The 23,245-nt window shown below is 39.2% G+C and overlaps 1 protein-coding gene across 1 annotated transcript in view; it reads right to left on the reverse strand.

Annotated features, from left to right (window-relative positions):
• FAP (fibroblast activation protein alpha) overlaps positions 1-7,969 on the reverse strand; it is a 74,631-nt gene extending 66,662 nt beyond the window's left edge. The window contains 1 exon segment of the mRNA XM_015565777.1: positions 7,879-7,969. Coding sequence (XP_015421263.1) covers positions 7,879-7,969 — 91 coding nt within the window.
• Positions 7,970-23,245: the final 15,276 nt, after the last annotated feature.

The raw sequence follows: 23,245 nt of genomic DNA on the forward strand, positions 1-23,245 counted from the left end.
GGGGCCACCCCACAGGGGGGAGTGCGGGAGCCTCTCCCGCCTCCTCAGCAGTGCTAAGGATGTTCGACTGCAGCTTAGGCCTACTCCACGCTGGAAAATAGACATCCCCCAAGGGCTCTCTGGCTGCCAGAGTGATGTCTGACTGCCAACTTAGGCCCAAGCCCCCAGGGAGCGGGCCTAAGCCAGTAGGTGGACATCCCCTGAAGGGTCCCAGACTGTGAGAGGGCACAGGCCGGGTTGAGGGACCCCCCTGAGTGCACAAATTTTTGTGCACTGGGCCTCTAGTTATATTGAAATATAACCTTTTGGTTGTTTTGAAAGTTTAGTTTTGACATGTATAATTTTTAAACTCTAAATATTTGAGCTGAAGCAGTAATGACTTCTGAAAACATCTCTCTTCTATATGTCACTGACACTTCCTTGATCAATACTTAATTACTCACAGTGTCCTTAGAGTCAACTTGGCCCATCTTTAGCACAGTTCCTCATACACCACTTAAACACTCTAATTAACTATACATTTGCATTTGAACTTATTAAAGCAAAGCTGAAAGCTACTTCAATTATGAATCCAAGAAATTACAATTCACAGAAATGATTCACAAGTAATGATTCACTACTCTAATTCTTTTTTAAAACTTTGTGCTTATTCTTTATTAAGATTCTGTTTCTGTTTCTGCCATTTAATTTTCTAGTCCTGAAAAATTGGGAATAAGTGCCAGGCAGAAGCATTCAATGTTAGCTCTAATATTTTTCACAAACTAAATGAGAAAATATGTTTTATTAAAGTGGGCACACAAATGGCAGGGTCCCTTTGTTCTCATTTCCGTATTTGATTCAGAACTGATGCTAAATAAGCCACTCTAAGGACAATGACGTGGGTTCCCAGGCACACCACACATGTCTTCAGAGAAACTATCTAGAAGGAGGCATCATCTCTAGCCATTGCTTCAAGTCATGTCTGTTTGTTTGTTTATTTGTTTTTCTTGAGTAAGCACCACAGGTGCAAATGTAGGAAATTTTAGAGTGTAGAATCTACTATTTAAAAACTAATATAAACAGAGGCAAAGAAGCATTGAACAGACTATCAAACTACAGCGGGAAGGTAGGGAGGGTTGGGGAGGTAAGAGATAAACCAAAGGACTTGTATGCATGCATATAAACACTATCAACAGTCGCAAGACACTTGGGTGTGTGGGATGGTGAGGACAAGTGCCAGAGGGTAGGGGAGGCTAGGGGGAGGTCAATGGGGGAAATAAATGAGACATATGTACTACTATTTGTAATACCTTAAACAATAAAATAAAAAATAAAGTAACGAATTAAAGAAAACATGAACATATTTGGGCAAAAGCTGACAACTGGGAACAAATGGATCTGAGGTAGCTTTAAACAAATAATAGGAAGTATTGTAATTGATGAAGTTTTCATAAGTACCAAGCACTCTAAATGCATGGTCCCGTGACATCCTCACTCACCTCTCTGAGATGGACTGCTATTAGCTTCATTTTAGAGATTAGGGCATGGGAATTAGAGGCAAAGTAACTTGCTTAAGACGTGACAGAGCTGGGATTTAAATCCAGCTCCATCTGATTTTAGAGGCTGGGCACTTTATCACTATACTGTGATTTAAAGCGAAAGAACATGTGTAATAAAATAACAAACGATAACAGCAAAACAAACCAAACAAAAATTAGGTCAAGGAGCAAGCAACACACAAGGGAGGCAGAATAATTATTCATGGAAATGTAGGCCCATTGAGCCTCCTTTGCCAGCTCATCTTCCTCTAATCTCTACCTTAAATTTTGGTATGGCTCATACTGGTGTTACTTGGGGTCTGAGGAAGAGCCCCTGTCCTCAGCCATTTCATTCTCCTGGGGTTTCCATTATATATCTCTAGGCTGACTCCCCCCACCACCTGACCTGACCCCCCCCCCCCAATGGATTTCTCCTCTGAATTCCAGACCTGTATATTAAAGTTCTTCCTTGTCACCTCTACTTGGCTGCCTTCTATATGTGGCCTGACCAGGGACTGAACCAGCAACCTTTCGGTGCACAGGACGATGCTCAACCAACTGAGCCACTCCGGCCATGCATATTTTTGTTCTTTTAAAGGGTCTTATCACATCAGTGTTTCTACCAACTATAAAATCATAATATGTATTAAAAATTTTAATTTAGACACTAAGAAATTCTTTTTATTATTAATAGGAATAAAGGTTTAAAATGATTTTGTTATTCTGTTTATACTACATAATTTTTGTTAGTTCACCAGGATACTAAAACGAACAATAACTTCTTTTCTCTACTTAAAATGGGCAGTAAGCCCTAGCCAGTTTGGCACAGTGGATAGAGGATTGAGTCCCGGGTTCAATTCCAGTGAAGGACACATACCTTAGTTACAGGCTCAATCCCCAGCCCTGGTTGGTGCACGTGTGGGAGGCAACCAATCAATGTGTCTTTCTCACATCAATCTTTCTCTCTTTCTGTCTTTTCCTATCCTTCCCACACTCTCTAAACATCAATAGAAAAATATCATCCGGTGAGGATTAACAACAACAAAAAATGCAATAAATTTGAAAAAGGCTAGTTAGTATTTGAATATTATATGAAAATATCATTTCAATTGTGCCTACTATGTTAATTATTGCTATATTTGAAAGCTCTGCATGACTGTCTCTGTTTCTTAAGAATGTTGAGCTCTGATTCCACATTCCTGATTTGAGCTTTAGAACACGTATTTCTTAAGGTGTATTTATGATTAGCTATTCTTGTATAAGTTGCAACACAATTTGCTTTGGAAATAGGAGACAGGTAAACTCCTCCACTTTATGGAAATCATCCAAAGACTTGGATTATTTTCTAAATTATTTAAAATTTGGCAAAACTCAAAGCAAGTTTGCAAAGATTCATCTTCTGTGATTTTAAAATCCAAGGGCAAATTAGAGAAATATAATCTGCAAAGTTGATTTATTTACCCTCACCTCAAAAGCTCTTTTATGTTTGTGAACTTTCTAAACCCTTTAGACTTCTCCATATTTCCTCCAAAAGAACAGTGAATAAATAAGCTTAAAACTCTTAAGATGTTTGAGGGAGTCTGTTTCACAGTTCTAAATGTTGATACTGGGAAAATCTCAAGCCTTAAATACATATTCTCTTCTCCTGTGAAGATGGTTTCATCTCACATATATCTTATATTCTAAAGAGTGGTTGTTGAAGTTATAGTAATAGCAACAATAATAATAACAACAATGGATTTCTGACTAAAATACGGACATTCTAAATGATATTCTTACAAAATATTGCTTTCTATCTACATTTCACATATCTTCTGAAATAAATCGAACTTCCTGTTTATAGGTTGATGTTCAACTACTGGGCAACACTGGCTGGGCCACTCCAGTTGTTCTTGATAGCACTTTTAAGAATTTGAAATATTCTGCTAATTTATTTGTTTACCTATTTACTATCAAACTGTTCTTTCTTAATGGTAGAGACTTTGTCATTCATGCCTTAGACAACAGGAAAGTACTTAATAAATAATTGTGGGACAAATAATCCAAGTGTCCAGGGGCCACAGTGGACAGGACATTGTGGATAATAGATGACTATGGGATACTAATCTCAGGTTTTTCATATTCAGTAATTATTTTTAAACGCATCATATATGTTTTTGGTGTGTGTGTGTGTGTGTGTGTGTGTGTGTGTGTTTCAGCCCAAGGGTTAAAAATCCAATGTTTATCAACTTCAGGCTGATACTATGAATGAATATGGTATCTTGTACATAATTAAATAGAAAGTTGTGGGAAACTGGAGAAAGCATTGCCCATCTGAAGGCACCTGCTTCTTAGCTAACTATGGCCATGGGCCCATTGCTGCCAGATTTAATATTTAAAGAGAAGCCAAAGATATAAATTTTTATATGAAATCCTCTGATTTTTAAAAATTGGTGACTATTACAAACTTTTATAAAACACAGCAGGCCCAAAACAACAACAGTAAAAAGAAAAGTGTTTAAACGTAGACAGGAGGATTGCAGGGTGATCTGAGAGGCACCCCCCTCCTTTGTTTCTTTCCCTCAACTTCATTCTCCATTTCACCCCTCCCCCAGCTCCCTTTATCTTTTCTCTTCTTTTCTTCTTTTGCGTCATAACTTGTGATGTCTCCTATGAGTTCCATGTACACAAAAGTTTCTTAAAAAGATATGTTGTTTTTAATCCAAGGAGATGGGGAATAGGAACAGGGATGATACCCAAGGATAAAGACACCCCTCACACACACACTCTCAAAATTAAGAACATTGTTGAAATTGAAATATATCGCACAGAGGGGCCTAGTCATCATCTTTGTGTGCATATGTATATGAGGATGAAGAATACAGTGAAATTCTAGCTGCCACTTATCAAGTAGCTACTGCATGTTAGAAATTATAGAAAAATAATAGCTGGCATTTATTGAGTGTTTGCTCATCACCATATGAGAAACTCAACGCTCAATAGAATGCAAGGAGAGAGTAGATGACTCCTACATTTCATTTCACAAATGAATTTCACAAAGGTAGGTCCAGGAATTCAGAAACTGCAAATCATGAAGCAAGACCATATAGAATTTACTTCGGAAATTCTAGAGCCTCTGTCACTTTGCAATTTTTGTTTTCTGTTTCTTTGGCTTTTGTTATTGTCACCTCTGTAAATCTCTTGAAACAAGGCCTGTGTGTTTCTTTTGGGGGTGGACAAAATTGAGGGGAAGGTGTGGAGCTCAGTTTCCATTCCCAGCCTGGCTGTATCTTCACACAGGAAGAAGGGTGGTGCTTGGGAAGGCGAGAGAAAGTAAATCAAGGCAGAATAGAACAGGAATCAGTTTAATGGGAATAGGCTGAGGCCAAGGAGGGCAGCCTGGGACTGAGGGGTAGAAACCCATATGTGTTTTCCATTTGGGTGAAAATAAAAATGGGAAATTTTGAAAGTTTCAAAAAAAAGTTGTCCCTCATTTTTATTACTATGTGAGTGATCTAAATGGATTTTTCTCATTTCACCACCACATTTTCCTATTTGTTCATAAAATTCTGCCTAAATTCTCCACAGCCCTTTGCATCCCGAGGTTGGTGTTCCCTGGGCCTTTCTCTCCACAGAAGAGTCCCTGTCATTTCTTCTTTGACCTAGACCTGGTGGGGAACAACAGGAACCCCGACCTCCTGTTGGTGGTGAGGCCATGCATCCACTCTGGATTCTTACCCTGACTTTCAGAGGGAAATCTACACCGCTGAATCTGTTTCCCCAACACTTGGCACAATGGCGGGCAAGTAGTCAGTGGGACTTAATTCCTCAGTATATAAATGAATAAATGAATGTTTCTGAAGTGGGTTTTTTTACTTTCTCCAAAGAAGACTGTTCTTATGTCATTAGCCCATAATACTGGGCTAAGAATACAAGGGCATCTAAGGTAAATGTGAGCTAATGGAGTTTCTGAGAAAGCTTGAAAAGGCCAACTAGAAGCTTCCTTCACTAAGGATGATTGAGGAGTGGGGTGTGGGAAGAAGGAAGGAGGTCAGGGAATCCACTTCAAATCAGGGCTGTTTATACCACTTTCTGGAGGGAGGAGGGCTTCCCCAGAGGCACTGGGCAGTTGTGAGAGTGAGAACTGGACTGGAAGCTCTAGCCCAGTGATGGCAAACCTATGACACCCGTGTCAGAGGTGACACGCGAACTCATTTTTTTGGTTGATTTTTCTTTGTTAAATGGCATTTAAATATATAAAATAAATATCAAAAATATAAATCTTTGTTTTACTATGGTTGCAAATATCAAAAAATCTCTATATGTGACACGGCACCAGAGTTAAGTTAGGGTTTTTCAAAATGCTGACACGCCGAGCTCAAAAGGTTCGCCATCACTGCTCTAGACCAGGTGTCTTCAAACTACAGCCCGCGGGCCACATGCAAATACAAATATTGTATTTGTTCCCGTTTTGTTTTTTAACTTCAAAATAAGATATGTGCAGTGCACATAGGAATTTGTTCATAGTTTGTTTGTTTTTTTAAACTATAATCCGGCCCTCCAACTGTCTGAGGGACAGTGAACTGGCCCCCTGTTTAAAAACTTTGAGGACCCCTGCTCTAGACTAAGGATGATTGAGGTGAGGGGTGTGGGAAGAAGGAAGGAGGTCAGGGAATCCACTTCAAATCAGGGCTGTTTATACCACTTTCTGGAGGGAGGAGGGCTTCCCCTGGCCTACTCTGCAAAGTAGAGTAGCACATCATAGCAACTGGTCATTCTGCCATTCAGTTGATTTGCATATTAGGGTTTTATTATGTAGGATTACACAAATATCTATGTGGGTGTATACTTACATATTATTTATAAATGTGTAACTATAGTATATTTCCTATTAGAAATTATGGCTCAAATTCCAAAGTGCTAAGGCAAGCCATCCTTGCCTCTGGACATGGAAGCAGGCTCATAAGTTAGTCTGTACACTTTCATCCTCAGAATATTCATTTCTGAGGAAGCAACATGTTGATTTCAAGTACTGGGGGTTTCTTTTAAAATCAGGAGCTAATTCTGAACACATTGGCATTCAACGGGTCAATGGGACCTAATATGTCACCTGACAATTGCTGGCATGAGGGAAATATGGCTCCCAAGCCACTGAGGTAAAACACTGATCTGGAAACAATTTTAACTTGAAAAAAATATAAAAACTATGGATGCACACAATACCTCTCAACAGCCTAAGAATAATTGTGTGCTGGCAGAGAGCAGGAAATGGATTGAAGATTAACACTGAAGATACAAGCACAATGCCTTCATCATATTGGCTAACCTCTTCATTTTGTAATTCTGTGAAAATCCCATGAGCATTTTGAATTTTTCAAAATATTTTCTGTATTCTAACTTTTAGAAGGCAGCTATGCTCACCCCTATACCACCAATGCAACCTTGTATTCTAACTTTTAAAGCATGGATCATTTAGGACTCCTACATTCTTTAGCTAAAGATTTGTCATTTATTTTCCTTTACTGACAGTTAACTTTTAACCAAAGGTATTCCCCACCTTGGCTATTATAAGCTTTTAATAATTGTTGCTACATACTTTTCCCTCAAAGCACAAGACCTGTTATTGTTGTGTTTTTCTCCTGGTTCAGAATTTGAGCTTCTCTTAATAACTTTTACAGAAAAATACCTTTAATATTGCTGGATAATGTACAGACAGAGTCTTAATTTAAATTTAAACTACCCCCTATCAGTCCATAGTATCTTCCAACTTTCAGCAAAGGGAGGTTGATGTTAATCTAAACCACTTTTAAAAGAATTCATTTATCACTAAACATAATGCTTGTTCAATAGTTTTTTATTTTCTAATTTAATTGTTCATTGCTACTGCATCTAGAACAACAATTTTAGTTTTTCTATACATCTATACTCAAGATCTCTATTCTAGACCGCCTTTCTAAATTTTTGAAAAGACTCATAATAAAACAAACAAGCACAAAGCCATAGTTTCTGTTTTAACTTTTCAATTTATACTCAGTTTTACTTTCCATGAGGCAATCCCTTCAAGCAATGTTAGTCAAAAATATCGCCTCTAAAGGTCTGTCAAAGCTTGTAATTTAGTTTATATTTGGGGAGGTGTGGGAATGATACAGAAAGTGCCTAGGTTTTTCTATTGCTGAAATAATATTGGAAATCTCTTTCTACTCTTGCCTTAAATTCCTCATGATTTCTGGTTGCACCAGGACATATCTGTGAGCTTATAAGTCTTCATGGAAATAACAGACTTACTTTGGAAAATAAGCACGTTGGAAATGTTCAATCACTCATGACCATGTGTTAGTGCATTTTCCAAGGCTGACAGAGAAAATCAGAGAGAAATTCTTACCTCTCAAAGGACGTAAGGCAATGCACATCACCAATAAAGCAAGCACAGCAGAGGTGGCAATTCCAAATAAGATTTTTAACCATGTCTACATAAAATAAAAATGAATTAGATATACATCCAGTTTCTGCTAAGTAGTAGAAAACACAAAATTTTGTTTGCCGTTAAATCTTAGTTCTCCTTAACACAAACTTTTGATAGTCTTCCACTGGTCTGGCTCTAATTGCTGGAATTTTTCCAGCTCCACACAGACAAATGTTTCTACAGCATATTTAGAATAATCTCCCAATCTCAACCCACTCCAGGAAGTACATACTTATGGACAAATCCTCACCTTCTAAACAATATAAAACATTGTTCACACTCAATTCTGCTAGCTAGCCCTCATTCTTTAGCAACACCTGAGTTTGCATATACTAACCTTCATTTTTCCAGATGTTTGTGAAAGTCAGCTAATTCTGACTTCGGAGCGTGGGTCACTGCATCTGTGAAAACCGTTGAAAGGAAGCAAGTCTGTCTTTGGAGTTGGAAGAGGAAGCTAGGACAAGGTTTTTTTCTTTCCATGGACTTTTCAAAACCGTGCCAAATTTCAAAAGATTTCTGTAAAATTAGAAACAGATTTTGGGGGCGTTCTTGGCCTTGAAATGAACTGTGAATGGCTTAAGGGAGGTTTTACAGCCTTCTCATCCTTGTAAATTCTACACCAACATCTGCTGACGTTGACATACAGAGGTTTTTAAACTTTTTTTTTTACAAGTTTAGTTTTATGTTTCATTTTCCTCTAGAAATCTCTCACCAATTACTTTGGCAATTTATTGAGTTTCATATAACCTTTCTATTTGCAACTAAAAGAAGAATTAAAATAATACCAACTTTCAGGTATGTACAGTATACATGCTCTAATTTCAAGGAAAGAAAATTACAGCCACGAAAGATTCTGTGAGAAATACACCATGTGACTGTACTTTTCTTCCTCTAAGACACTGAGGTACTGCAGACAGAAATGTTTTCCTTTCAGTACAAGTTCTTTGTCCATATAGCACCATATGCACTTCCAGTAAATACAGAAGTTTAAAAATTCAACTGTCTAAACCCACGACTGCTTTCCTTTAAAAAAATAAAATGCCATCTGGTGAAATTTAGTATGGGTTAGGTGTGTATGCACAGGCCAGAAAGATGGAAAGATCGGGAAGAATAATTTACCAGCAGACCTTTGGGAGAATGGAAATGGCTTTGCAAAAGTGATATTTTTGCTTCCATTTCAGAATGTCTTCTGAGAGAGGAGAACATTTAGCAATTATAAAGCCTTTAAAATAAACACAAAAACATTTGAAAAGAGAAGGGAACAGTATGTACAATTTCATTTTGTCTAAATCCACCTAATTGCAAAGCAATTGCTCAATATGACAGATCAGTCAAATGGGTGAGTGAATTGAAAGCGTACATAGGGTACAACAGTGTCTTGAAGTACTCTGGCTGGTTCAATGCCATTCGCATGGATAAAGTCTGTGGTTCCACACACACAGTTAGTTATTAGCCTTCTGTGTCTTCAGTTTTTCCACTAATAGTTTTCTTCTTTGGAAGTTTATAATGTTCTCAACCTGACTAAAACAAACTTCAGGGTGACCTTTCAGGGACTGTTTATGGAAGATCAGGAGGAAACGTTACTGAAATCTGTTGCTGTTTGCTTTGGTCCACTGGTGTGGCTATCATGGGAGGCTTTCTCCAGCAGACAGCGCGGCGGTGGCTTGTGAACTTCCTCCCAGACATTCTCTAGACAACCCTCCCTGAATTCCAGTCTCATGAAAATTCTGTTGAGGAAAATGAGTCATTAAGCACTTATTGGCAGAGAGCTGCAGCCACCCTGCTTGTATGAGGCCCCTCCTGTGCAGTTGATGGGGCCAGCTCTTTACCAACTGACGCAGTCATTAAGAGCAATATCCAAGTTATGCTATACACCGGTAGGCATCTCCATGTGATGGTGAGATCCTCAAATCTAAGGGAAAAGCCACCAGCCAGGTCCCAAATGAACTGCTCCCAGATGGGACCGCTCAGGTGACTGCCTTCTTTGGAAAATCCACACAGCATGTTCTCAGAAGTTCTGTCCCAGCCTGCCAAAGCCCCACAGTCCACAGTACTTCTTAGTGGGTTATTTCCAAGACTGTGTGCTGTGAAGAAAAACTGACTGTAATAAATGATTAAGGTGTCATTAAAATGGATACTATTTGCTCTAACAATTAAAACTGCACTGACATGAGACTAGTCCATGTACCACTTAGGATTGCAGCCAGGTGTGGGCATCCACAGAAGACTCATTTAACAGGTCCCATGAAGAAATCGGGGTGCTTTAAGAGGGACAACTTTAAGTTGAAACTGTGAGGGGGGAATTATGAGTCTAAAACATGTTTATTTTATTTTGTTTGGGTTTGTGGGGGGGGTTATTTTATTTTATTTTTTTTGGACATTTGGGTGATTCAAACTGCAACTTACGGTTATAAGCTGTTTTAAGAAAAATGAAACTGACTACAGAAAGTAAAATGGAAAGAGGTTTTTTCCATTTGATTTCATGGATTAACAATATATTGCTTATAACAGAGCAACACATCTCCACCCTTTTGAGATAATGTGTAAGAGTTCCAATTTTTTCTTCAGACAGGGAATCCTACAAAAATGTGGATTTTTTTACATTAGAATGTCTTTACTGGCTTTTTCTCCTTTCAAAGTCAAAATAAAAATGCCAATGCTAACACTTAAAAAAAATTAAAGAAACTGACTATTATTCTTATTTGACACAGCACCCAGTAGATGGTCTTTTGGGGGGAGGGGCAGGATGGAATATGAAAAAGTCTCAGCCTGTGTCCTCAAAAAGCTCACATTCCAGGACAACTGTGGCAGGTAAGTTCTTACGCTTTCTTTTCCCTTCCTGGAGCTCTTGCTGAGCGCGAGCCTAAAGCTGGGATTGTGCTTAGGAGGAAAGAGCGTGCTGGCTGGTGCTGGGTTTCTGCATGGACCCAGGAAGAGAGGCAGAACGTACACATGGCACATATTTGTCAAATCCTTAACTCAAGTCTAATTTTGTCAGGACTGGAACTTTTCTCAATAAGCAACTGTGTATCTATTAGAATGCTACAGAAATGGAAAGTATGACTTTGACCTGTAAAAATTAAGAGCAAGCATTAGGATAATAGATGCTCAACTGAGTTTTTTCCAGAGATGGACTTTATAAGACTTAATTTGGAATATGACTACATTCTGGATAAATTAACTAGAACATAAATCCTTAACTTTCTAAGAGAGTTCTCTAGAACTATTTAGTAATAGCCATTGTAAGTCTGCCAAAATTATGTTGGTTTAGTTGTTTTCCCAAAAAATACACTCAACTCTATATTCTGAGAGTGTTAATGTAAGACCATGCTGCAAGCATAGGAAGGGTGTTGTCTTTTTATTCGTGGGTAGGGAGAGAAAGAAAAAGGGATGCATTTATTTACCTAAAACTAAGACAGATTATTTAAGAGTAAGTGATAAGTAAGGGAACTCTTTCTCCTGGAGTCATCAAGGAGAGGCCAGTAGACTTTATCAGGCCAAACAGACAAAGCTTTGGCTGTGCAAATGGAGGGGTTTGCATCTGTCAGGCATGCAAGGAAAGGTCCCCTCCCAGAGTCACAGTAGACTGTGTCTGTCACCCCTTGAGTCTCTCTGGACCTCTACACCCTGAGCCCAAGCAGCTGACTTCTCTTGCAGGGCATGAGCTCCCGGGGGTGGGGGCGGGGTGTATTACATTCCTCCAGGCTAATGTCGTATGGTGGGGAGTGCTTGACCCAAGAATGGGTCATCTGTATATGGTATGGGAGAGGGATTCATCACAGGGAACCTGGCCACTGTCTCTTCAGCTCTTCCTGGAGCCACACCTCGGTCTCTCCTCACACAAGTCTAGTCTGCTCTGCCCTCCCTCTGCCAGAGCCCAGAGTGAGTGACTGTAAACAAGATTTTGTGAATGGGCCCTTTAAGAGGGTGCCTGTGTTTCTAGAAGACTCCTCTCTCTCCCTGTGAACAGAATCCCCAATCATTTTCACAGCCTGATGATATATGGACTCCTCTTCCTTGCACTGATGCTCTGGGCTTGGAAGCCAGGCATGGGGCTGGGACCCCACACTCCTCAGGGGAATTCTTTGTACCTGAGAATCCCTGCTAAATACTCAGCTACCTCAGGTGTGTGTGTGGGGGGGACAGGGCAGGCCTTTTAGTAGCTCCACCCTTCCTACCAGTTTTGATGTGGCTTCTTCTGTAAATCCTTGGTTTTTAGACTTCTGTTCAGCTAGTCTTCAGTTGGTTATTCAGGTTGATTTTTTCTATAATTTAGTTATAATTCAAGTTTGTTCCTGAGAGGAGGTGAGGCTAACTTCCACCTGCTCCACTGCCACCTTATATCCTCAATCAGATCTATTTTTTTTTTTTGAGTAACTGATTCTAAGTTTGGGTTGTTTTCATGTCACTTATAACAAGAGTCTCAAGAGTCACATAACTGATGGGACATAAAAGGTAATCTTAAGAATATTCTCTACTGAGAAGCATGAGAAATACTACTGAACCCACAGAGAAAGAAACGTAATTCTATCCAACTAAATAGTTCAGAAGCATTATTTACATAGAACACAAATTATAAACATATAATCATAGCAATGTTAAATATTGCTTGAAAACAAAGAAATGCAAAGTAAAATACCAAAATGGGATAATTTGCACTTATTGGATTAACAGATTTACAAATGGAAGCAAGGGTGCAGAGAAACAGGATATTGGGTAAGTGTACCAATATTCAACCAGAAGAGTACTGTTGAAACTCAGCTTACAGTATCTAGAAATGGAAAATCATCCAAAGAGAATGAGGCAAATCCATTATAGAATACTAGAGGCCCAATGCACAAAATTCGTGCTAGAGTAGGCCTTCCTTCCCCTGGCTGCTGGCACTGGCATCCCTCCGGCACCTGGAACCTGAGCTTCCCTACAGCTGCTGCAGGCACCCAGGACCAAGCTTCCCTCGAAGCCCTTGCTTTGTCCTGAAGGTCGTCCAGAAGGACATCTGGTCTAATTAGCATATTATGCTTTTATTATTATAGATATGTATATGAATGATGTAGGTCTACAACCTATTGCTTACTATATATAGTATGATCTCAAGTTTTGTGGAGGGAGGAAGAAAATGTTTATGTAGGTGTAAAACAGTAGAAACTCTGGAAAGACATTCCTCAGAGCTTTGGGTACCAAGGGAGTGTGTGATGGGAGTAGTCCTCCCTGGAAGCAGACAATAAGGGGAATACTTGGTCTATAGCATACTTAGGAATAATAATAAAACCCACTAAGATCAATCTGCTTTTTATTATCACCCTGTCCAGCAATTCTAAAGAAATGTAGTGATAAATACTCCTTACTGCTTAAGCAGGCCACTCCATTCCCACCATATCCCAACTTGGTATGCCATTCCATCAAAGGTCAAACAGTGGTATCCTGTGAGAAAATAAAAGGTAGGTCAGAGGGCCTGGTGGTCAGGAAAATTTCTTTGTGGGAGTAACAAATATCCCTGTGTGTTTATTTATACAAAGTGTATGAAGCCTAGTTTAAGGCCTTACAATCCTTGCCTGGTCTCTATCTGTATGTTTGCCGCCCACACCCCATTTGACCCCTGGTCTAACAGTATAAGCCAGGAATCCTCTGTCTACAAACCTGCAAGTCTGTGCCACAGACACAGCCTTTTCCCTTCATGGATGTTCTCCCCCCAACCCCGAGTCTTATGCCCATAACAAATTTTAATTTTAAAAGAGAATTGCTAATAATACTATAGCATAATGAATATCTTAATGATGGTAAGTGCAGACAGTTTGGCTGACTGACAGGAAAATTATGCAACTTCTTTAAGAAGTCCATTCTAAAACAGTAAAGGAACTGGGAGAACAGGAGAGACAACTTTTGGTAGCACATCTCGTGTCATATCATAAGGTCAGGCCACTTAGCTTTCAAGAAATAAATCATGTGCTATCATAAAAAAAACAACAACAAAAAACTGGCACTGATCTAGCATGTATGCTTTAACGTCTTAAGCCTTCACATAAATAATTTTCTTATGCGCCTAAGAGAAAACATCAGGAAAGATAATGACAACAAAATAAGATTTATGGATCAGAAAATAGGAAAGACATTACAACAAGGGCTATAGTCCTCACTCAAATATCACCTTTTCAGTGAGGCTGAATCACTCATTTAAAATTGACTGCTCTCAGACTGCAGTTTTTCTTAGCTTCCTCTTTTTCCCCCTACAGATTTTTACCACTTTTCAATATCCTGTAATATGTATTACGTTTATATGTATGTACATATTTTTTTTTACTGCTTATTCCTCTTTGCCCCACATATAGCTCCATTTTTGGCTTATTTCATTCATATATCCCAAGGATATAGGACCAATGATTGGCATAAAATAGGGGCTTAATAAATACTTCTGTCTAAATCAGTGAGGGAAAGAAGGAAGGAAGGAAGGAATTCCCTCACTTTCTCCTACATTCTCACCGTTTTTTTTCCAGTTTGTTGTTGTTGTTATTGTTGCTTTACTTTTTAATATAAAACTTACACTTGTCAGGAAAGAGCAGGTAGGTTAAGCCCTCGCTTGATCTTCCTGCATATTGACTGTTGGCTGGAACTGGCTTAAAAAAAAAACAAGAAAAGGTTTTAAAGGTTTTAATATTTTTCCCCCGAAAAATATTTTCTTTAGAGCAAAAATGAGAAGTGTGACCATGGTAGGAAGACCCTTTTGAGGTCCATGGAGCAATGCGATATTCCCCCTATGTTAAATGTATCCGAGTTGATTAAAATTCAGGAAATGCTAGATACAAAAATTAATGAATAGTCATTGCAGAAAAATTAAAATATAACCAATTCAAAAGGCAGAAGTAAAGACGAGCTGCGATCTCACCGGCCTGCACTCACGGAACACACTCACGCGGCAGCAGCGCAAGGCTTTCCGGCCTCCCCCGTGCAGGGCCACAGGCCCCCATCCACAAGTCCAACAAATACAAGCCCCGGAAGCACAAGGTTGTTGTGTCTTTGCTTTTGTTTTTCTACGTTTGCAGCAAATTTCTTTGGCTGCACAAGCTGAGCCAAACTGATAAAGTCCCTAGTCCTCCCACATGCCCTACACTAGGGATCAGACCTGAAACCAGAGCATGTGCCCTGACCAGGAATCAAGCAGTGACCACTGAGCCCTTATGTTGATTTGAAAGTAAACGGCCCTGTAGGGAGAGGCTCTAGAACAGTGGTTCTCAATCTATGGGTCGTGAACAATGAAAATACATCCTGCATATCAGATATTTACATTACAATTCATAACAGTAACAAAATTACAGTTATGAAGTAGCAACGAAAATAATTTTATGGTTGGGGGTCACCACAACATGAGGGACTATATTAAAGGGTCGCGGCATTAGGAAGGTTGAGAACCACTGCTTTAGAAGATCATGTTACCATAACCTGCACACTGCTCTGCATCTCTGAGCAATCAGGTAGGCTCCGGAGAGCCCGCACAAGGAAGATAGCAGTACTCCGTCAGTGTCAGGAAATGTTTGGGCTACTGTATCATGCAGCTGATCCCTTTTTGTTTGCGGATAATTTCGCATGCTTCAATGCGGTGCTGTTGGTGAACACCGGTTTTGATCATACCCTTTACTCAGTTGTCACTTTGGCCTTCGGGAAAGACTCTATATGCGAAAAGAAAGACGAGAGTGAACAGAGGGAGGGTCAGAGAGAGTTCACATGTGAAGTAATTACAATACACAGAAATGAATCAAACCTGACTCCTGCTTTCCCCCTCCTCAATTCAAACACTGATTATAATCTACTTCATATTCTCTCTTAAATTGGGTTCCCTGGAAACAGACCTCTGAGATGGAGAGATGCAAGCATGGTTTTGGGGGAGATGGAGAGTGGCACAGGGGGTGGGGTTTATGAAGTTGATCTTAAGAGATACACCTGTAGGGAAGTGAAGAAGGCAGGATGGGGCAGAGGGAGACACTGAGACGCAGTAGAATTGCAAAGCGGTCTCAGTTTACCCTACAGGGCCCTCAGGAGTGTGATGGCCCTTCAGAGTTTTCCTAAATGGAGTAAAGGGGGACTCGCTTGTGTTGCTTCATGAGTCATTTGGCTTCGGACACTCTCAAGAGGGCATAACACTAGGGTGGCAGTTCCCCAGAGCCTAAGGTAATATGCAGAGAAATGGGCAGCTGTGCGCCTTCAGCAGCCATACTCCCAGGCTGGGCTGTGGGGAAGGGGGCAGGGGACAGGGGGAGAGGGGTGGGTGTTGGCTCTGAAGGAAGGATCTGGTCAGAGAAACATGGTGTCCATTATGTATTCTCAAGATGTTTTATCCGATATAAAGATATGCATAACCAGGAAGATAAGACTTCAGGAAATTAAGAGAAAGTAAGAGAATGTAAAGTTAGGTAATACCTTGCAAGAAAACAACTGGAACTTCATGTTTAAGCTGAATTTTTCTATGATTTCTTAAAAAAATAGAATGTCTAGAATTGCACTATTCACTACAGTAGCCACTAGCCAAACATGCCTATTGAACATCTGAAATTTGGCAAGTTCAAATTGAGATGTGCTAGACATAAAAAATACATACTAAATTTTGGACACTGAAGAAAAAATAATGTAAAATATCTTATTAATAATTTTATATTGATGACATGCCAATATGATATTTTTATTATATTGAGTTAAATAAGTTATTAACATTAATCTCATCTTTTCTTTGACTTTTTTAATGTAGCTATTGGCAAACTGTACATTAGTGATGTGTATCACACTACAGTTTTATTGGGCAGAGCTAGTCTAGAATAATCATACAGTCTGACAAAGGTGTCATCTCAGGCTACAGTCTGAGACAGAGCAGCACTGGAAGGGAACACAGAACAGGGAGTGAAGAAACCGTCTTTCCAGAAACTTACTTCCCTGCCTTCCTGGAATGGTAACCCAAAAGCACCATACTTAGTTCTTGAGAGACCAAGATAGCACTTGGATCAAACAACTAGCCTGCCCCCATTGGTAGAGTAAGAATGGAAGTAGGAAATCTATGAGATTCCCTCTGCTATTCTTCTTAGGACCCCGAGCCTTTGGGAAGTAAAGGGTTTGCTTTATTCAAAAAGCAGGAGCTTCTGACTCATGTGAAACCTTGTCCTCGGGACAAGGAAATTGCATCCACCACAGCTCAGTAATCCGTTGGGTGGACTACGGAACAGCTGGAGCTCAGTGAGCAAGTTCTTGGGAGCAATAACATAGTTACTCCATGTGCCAGGACTATGACCAGCACATGTGGCGCCAGAACTGAGTCATACTGAGAGCAAAAATGAGTTAGTATAAAGGTATTTCATGTATTTTTTTCTATCACCAACTGTTCTGTATTTTTGTATTTATTTTCTGTATTAGCATCAATTCCATGCCAGCCATGTCTTCCCATAGCATGGTTTTATTTCAATGTCATTCAGGACCACTCATTCCTTCCATTCTCACTGCCAATAACCAAGTCCACATTTTCATTACTTCAGCCTGAATGACCACAGCCAGATCCGTCCTTGATCTTTTTCCTTCCAATGTTTCTCCCTTTATTTTGACTTAGCCTGCTAACTCTTTATAGGTCATCTTTCCAAAATATGTCACTCCACTGCTCAAAAAATTAAAATGACTTCATTCTTGATTACCCAATCAAGCTCAGATTCAGTGTGAGATTCCAATAAATATGCAAACTATGTTTATTTTTCCCCTCCTTCTTCCTCATTACCTCCATTTAGAATGCACTTGGTGCTCTCCTTCCCTTTAAAAATTATTTTAAATTCACAAGCTTTTCTCAGTTGATCCCTGAATTTTTAACTCTATGATACCTATAATTTACACAAGTGCTGTATTCTCATCTTTTTTTTTCTGATAATTTTGTGCCTATAATCATTGACTTCAAAATGAATTTGTTAATTCCCCAAGGTCAGAGATTGCAACTTATACCCTGAATAAAAAAAAGGGGGGGAAACTAATATTTATTGAATGATTTCCTTTTGTCCATCACTGCACAGTGCGTTTACCAATTGTTATGTGGAATGTTCTGTATCCACTTTTCCTGTGTGTGTTCAGCATTTCCATATCGCCCTGCCAGTGGCCCTGGGGCCTGGCCAAATAGCAACCAACTGAAGTAGGTAAGTAGCAGATTTACTGGTGTTTGGGGACAATGATGGTGGAATTTCCACAGATCATTTCTATTTGGGCTGCAGCCTCCTGCCTTGCTCCTGGGACGCCTGCTCTCTTCCACATTTCTCCCTTCCTCTCCAGTGCCTCATACATAACTGATCCTGTTTCATGCAAAACAATTCACCTATCTCTTTGATGAATTACCCAGGGAGCCAAAAGAAGGCCTTCAACACTAAACACTATGTTTGGGGTGGGGGTTCTAAAACAAAGATAGTTCTTTTTCTCCTGGAGAGGTATGCTCCCAGCTTTAAGTAATTATTTTCTCTGTAATACACATATTTTCTCATTTAATCCCTCAAGCAATTCATTACATGGTCTTTCATGCAAGGAAGGAATTTTTGGTTTCACTACTATATGACAAAAGTGGTTCTTTGGATTCAGAAAACAGAATACACTCTGTCCTGTTTCTAATTCTCTGTTTAGAGAAATGGTCAGATGCATTTGAGTCATTTCCTGTATGAAGTACAATGCTTACATATAAGAGTCTTCGGCTATTTGAAAATGATAACTTCTTATGAACTAATTCTCATATTTCTTTAGAGGTATTGTATGAGCCTGGGTTCATTCTGGTTGGAGAAACCACAGAGTAGTTTGAACAGGTAAACTTTAATATAAGTAATTATTAGGTATAAAGGAATTGCAATAACAGAGGATTAGCTAATAAGAAGTAAAAAGAACTCTAAAGTATGTAGAAACAGCAGGGGTATGAAGCAGCCACTTCCCTGGGGGCTGAGCTAGAGCACCCAAGGCTGAGATGCAGACCATATGGGACAGGACAGTCACAGGTACTGACAGCACAGCAGCTGCCGTGGTGCCCCCAGAACCTGCTGGATGTCTGCTTTCTGGAGCTCGCTGGAAATGTGCCCACTGGGTGCCAGGAAAGCTGTTCACGGGGAGCTGTCCCTCTGGAGGCAAGCTACCTGATCTGCCTGAGAAGATGCAGTTGCTCTCACTGAGCACTGCTGGCTGTCATGCAGGGCCTTGGTGCTGGAGAAACCACATGTCCTACGGGGACCAGGCGCTGGGGAAACCACCAGCACTACAGAAGCTTGCCAGGCAGGCCCACCAGAACCAGGAAGCAAAAACTTTCTTTCCGGCAGTCTCTCCAGCACCTTCTACAGACAAAGTTTAATGTCCTGCCAGCTGGCAAAGCCAAAATATTTAAAGGGCCCAGATGCACATTTAGGAGCAAATAAAAAGGTTGAATTTGGAGATGAAAGGCAATAAATTGCTAACTGGCACTCCAGAGACTAAAAATGTTAGTGTGAATATTCACAAAAATTCCCCACTTCCCAATGTACCTTTCTAAGGTGGAAAAGCCATTTGTGGTTTGGGCATTTATCAAGACTAAGAAAAGGGACAGTGAGAAAAAAAAATGACACAGTAATAGCATACAGGCTTACGTTATACAAGAAAGAGACTGGGAAAAGGAGTAGAAAAGGCAGAAAGGAACACGGGATGATTTTAGGAAGGTAATGTTAAGGATTTGGGAAAGGAAGAAGAGGTGGTGAAGCATTTCTCAAGTATCATGAATAATTCTTTGGGAAAATCAGACTTTAAAAATATTTTTAAATATTTGTATAATATGCAATATACATTTGGACTTTTACATGTCAGAAATATTCAAATGACTTAATTAATTTGGATGTTGATGTTGGGTTTCTTCTAGATACAACCTCTTGCTGAGAGAGGACCAGCTTTATTTGGGTTACACTGGACCAGAACATTTTAAAGCTTTTTGAATCCTTCAAATTTTTAAATATTCAGGTATTTTCCTTCTACATACTTTCAAAGAATAAATGTAACAGGACTTAGCATCATATATTGCACATATTTATTAAATCAGCGATTTTCAACTTGTATGCTGCAAGTATTTTTAAAACTTGCAATACCTGACTATTTAATCGGGGGCACTGACCTCTTTTCCTTTAGCTTGTCAAATAAAAGAAATGACAGCAGCTAACACAACAATAGCCATCTGGTGTGAATGGCTCAAAAGCATACCTTTTTTTTTTTTTTTTTTTTTTTTTTTGTCACATGGGCAAACATTTTTGCCACAGAATTTAGTAATGAGATAAAAAAGTTTTTAAATCGCTGTAGGAAATCGTTAGTTCTGCATTTATTATCTCTAATTCAGCCAGTTCTAATACTGCATGGCAATCCTCTTATCAGTTTCCAATTAGTCATTTTTCCTTCCTCAAACATGTTTGAAAATCTGCATTACTTTTCTTATGTCCCCATGTCCATCCTCAAATCCAAAGCCCAACTCAGCAGATAGCCTAGTGATCGACGCCAGGTGAATGTACTCCACCAGCCGCCTACTTTTGTACCTTTACACTTAACGGTATCTTTTATTCATAGTTGTTTTTCTTCTCCTTCAGAAGCAGCAGCTACCCCTCTATCCAACTTTAACCTCTTCCTGTGCTTTTAGTCTCATTTTCTTCCTTGTTCCCGAGCATTTTGTTTCAACAGTTACGCCCTCTTCTTTTCCTCGTGAGTCTTGAATTTCTCCCTCTGTCTTACTCCTTGGCCTATAAACAGGCTTGAAACTTCGAATCCTTTTAAAAAAATTATTCCCATCTATTTTCTTTATTTTTTTTAACACTGTTCATTTAAAGATCATCTATGCTTATTACATCTATTTCCTCTTCCCCCCAAATTCACTCTTCGTTGAAGCTTATTTACAAAGCTCCACTGGTACAGGGGCTCTTCTTAGTCTAATCACTCAGTTCAGTCAAATTGGGTACCCAGAGAAAAGCATATTGAAAACATTTTTAAAATATACTAACAGTTGGGTATTGTGCACAAAGATGTGCATGCCGCCAACTATCCATCTCTTCACCTACCATCCTGGTTCCAGAGCAAACTATGGTTGTCTGACATTCTTTTCCTCAGTAGCTATTGAGTAATGTCCTTCCCTGGGCAAGAAGATGATGTTGCTGGGCCAGTTGCTGTGGCCTTTGTCTAAGAGAATGTTGAAAAAATAGGATTGGGTCTCCAGGTGTGTTTGAAAAGGCTTCATATGATCAGAGCACAGGCATCTCAAAGTCTTCCTCCTTCCTCTAGCTCCATTCAGAGAAATCTTGACCTTTCCCCATGACTGTTCCTCAGTCAGAAGTTGGCATCCTCCTTCATTAGTTTATTTCCTTTTCAAACCCTTTCAGAGAAGTTGAATTTTATTAAAACTAGTTTCACTATTTCATAATTACTAAGGTAAATAGAGTTTAAAATATTTTTAAATAAAATGTTACGTTAAGCTACAAAATTATCTCAAACTTATACACTTTAAACAAAATATTTTATTCTAAATGTAATTAGAATGACTTTTTCTTTTTGAATGGGAGGTCATCATAACAATATTTAATGGCAAAAGTATCTTTTATGGATTGTCAGGTGTTCTCCTTTTTTCTTACCTCTATACTCTTCAACCTCAATATTCCCATGCCCAAGATGGGATTACCCGAAAAAGGACTTTAAGTAACCCCCTGGATACTCTACAATCCAATGCCATCATCTTTCTTTCATTCCTGTTGAAAATAATCTCTCCTTCTCCTCACCTATGGCACCATATGTTATTGTCTTCTGTATATTATTGTCATTTATGCATATGACAAATCTCTGTCAATAAATCCTAAAAGCAAGACCCTTTACTCATTAGTAAGTACATGATCCTTACTATTATGTAAGAGAATTTGTGGACAAGATCCTTATTTTTCTCACTACTTTCTGTGCCTAAAATAGAGTACCTTACAAATAATAGGACTTCAAAAAATTTAATGAATGGTTTTCATCAAATATTGAAAATGTGAAATAAATAATTGGTCGTTTATTACATACTAGAGGCCTTGTGCATGAAATTTGTGCATGGGTAGGGTCCCTAGGCCAATTTCATCTTCAAATGAAATGCTTATGGAATGATTAATTTTGTGTGAAGGGGAACTTAGTAACACTCTGTGAAAAATTTCTAAAAATTATTATCATTTTAATATATTTTTATTGATTTCAGAGAGGAAGGGAGAGGGAGAGAGAGATGGAAACATCAATGATGAGAGAGAATCATTGATCAGCTGCCTCCTGCATGCCCCGAGCCCACAACCTGGGCATGTGCCCTTGACCGGAATTGAACCTGGGACCCTTTACTCCACAGGCCTACGCTCGTCTATCCACTAGCCAAACCAGTTACAGAAAATATCTAAAAATTATAAAAATATCTGCAGTGCTTTCCATGTGTATTTTATATTTTATAACCTGTGACCTGAGGGAAAAGGTTTAGGGAATTAGAAACAAATAAAAGGCAACCACCTCTTATGCTGGACCAAAATTACTGGACATTAAATCCTCCCTGTGGCTACACTGAATACATATTCATAGTGCTCATGTTTCATTACAACCACTATTTACTTCTTGGGATAAACCATCTAGACTAAATCAATATTGGGTGTGGGGGCTTTTTAATATCAAATGTAGGTTTAAAAATGTCCTATTGCTGTGCTATGCCTACAGCTGTGCCACAACTGCTGCTGCTTTTCTGACCACTGTTACTACTATATTTCATACATTAATTCCTACTAAGTGCCAACTGCTGGGGAAGTTCCATGCCATACCCAAATTCTCATGCCAGCCCCTCTAGGTTGGTATTTGTTCCCTACAGTCTCTGAGAGGTTACGTGACTTGCCCAAGTTACAAAGCCAGTGAGGATGCTGTCCCCACAAAAACCAAGTTACACACTTGTATCTCCAGTGCAATTAATTAAGGAGAACTTCACAAACGGAAGAAAACAAAAGCTTATAGTCATTCCAAATTAACTTCATGACTCTCAGAAGAAAATAAAATCATTTTCTTATTTTTTCTTTATTACTATGACTCATGTAATTGTTTACCAGACTTTGGAAACAAGCATTTGATCATGCTCAGAGTGACGAGCACTACTTTCCCTGTATGTTCTCTCCACTCCAGTTCTGAAGAAGTGAACTATGTTAGATGTTGGGAAGTGACACAGGGGTTTTGTTTTTGAAGAACATAAAGGATGACTGCTGGAGAGGTGGTGAAGAAGGCCTTCTAACCATGTGCAAAGGCCCACATTTGA

Source organism: Myotis davidii, unplaced genomic scaffold, assembly GCF_000327345.1.
Source record: "Myotis davidii unplaced genomic scaffold, ASM32734v1 scaffold59, whole genome shotgun sequence".
NCBI lineage: Eukaryota > Metazoa > Chordata > Mammalia > Chiroptera > Vespertilionidae > Myotis > Myotis davidii.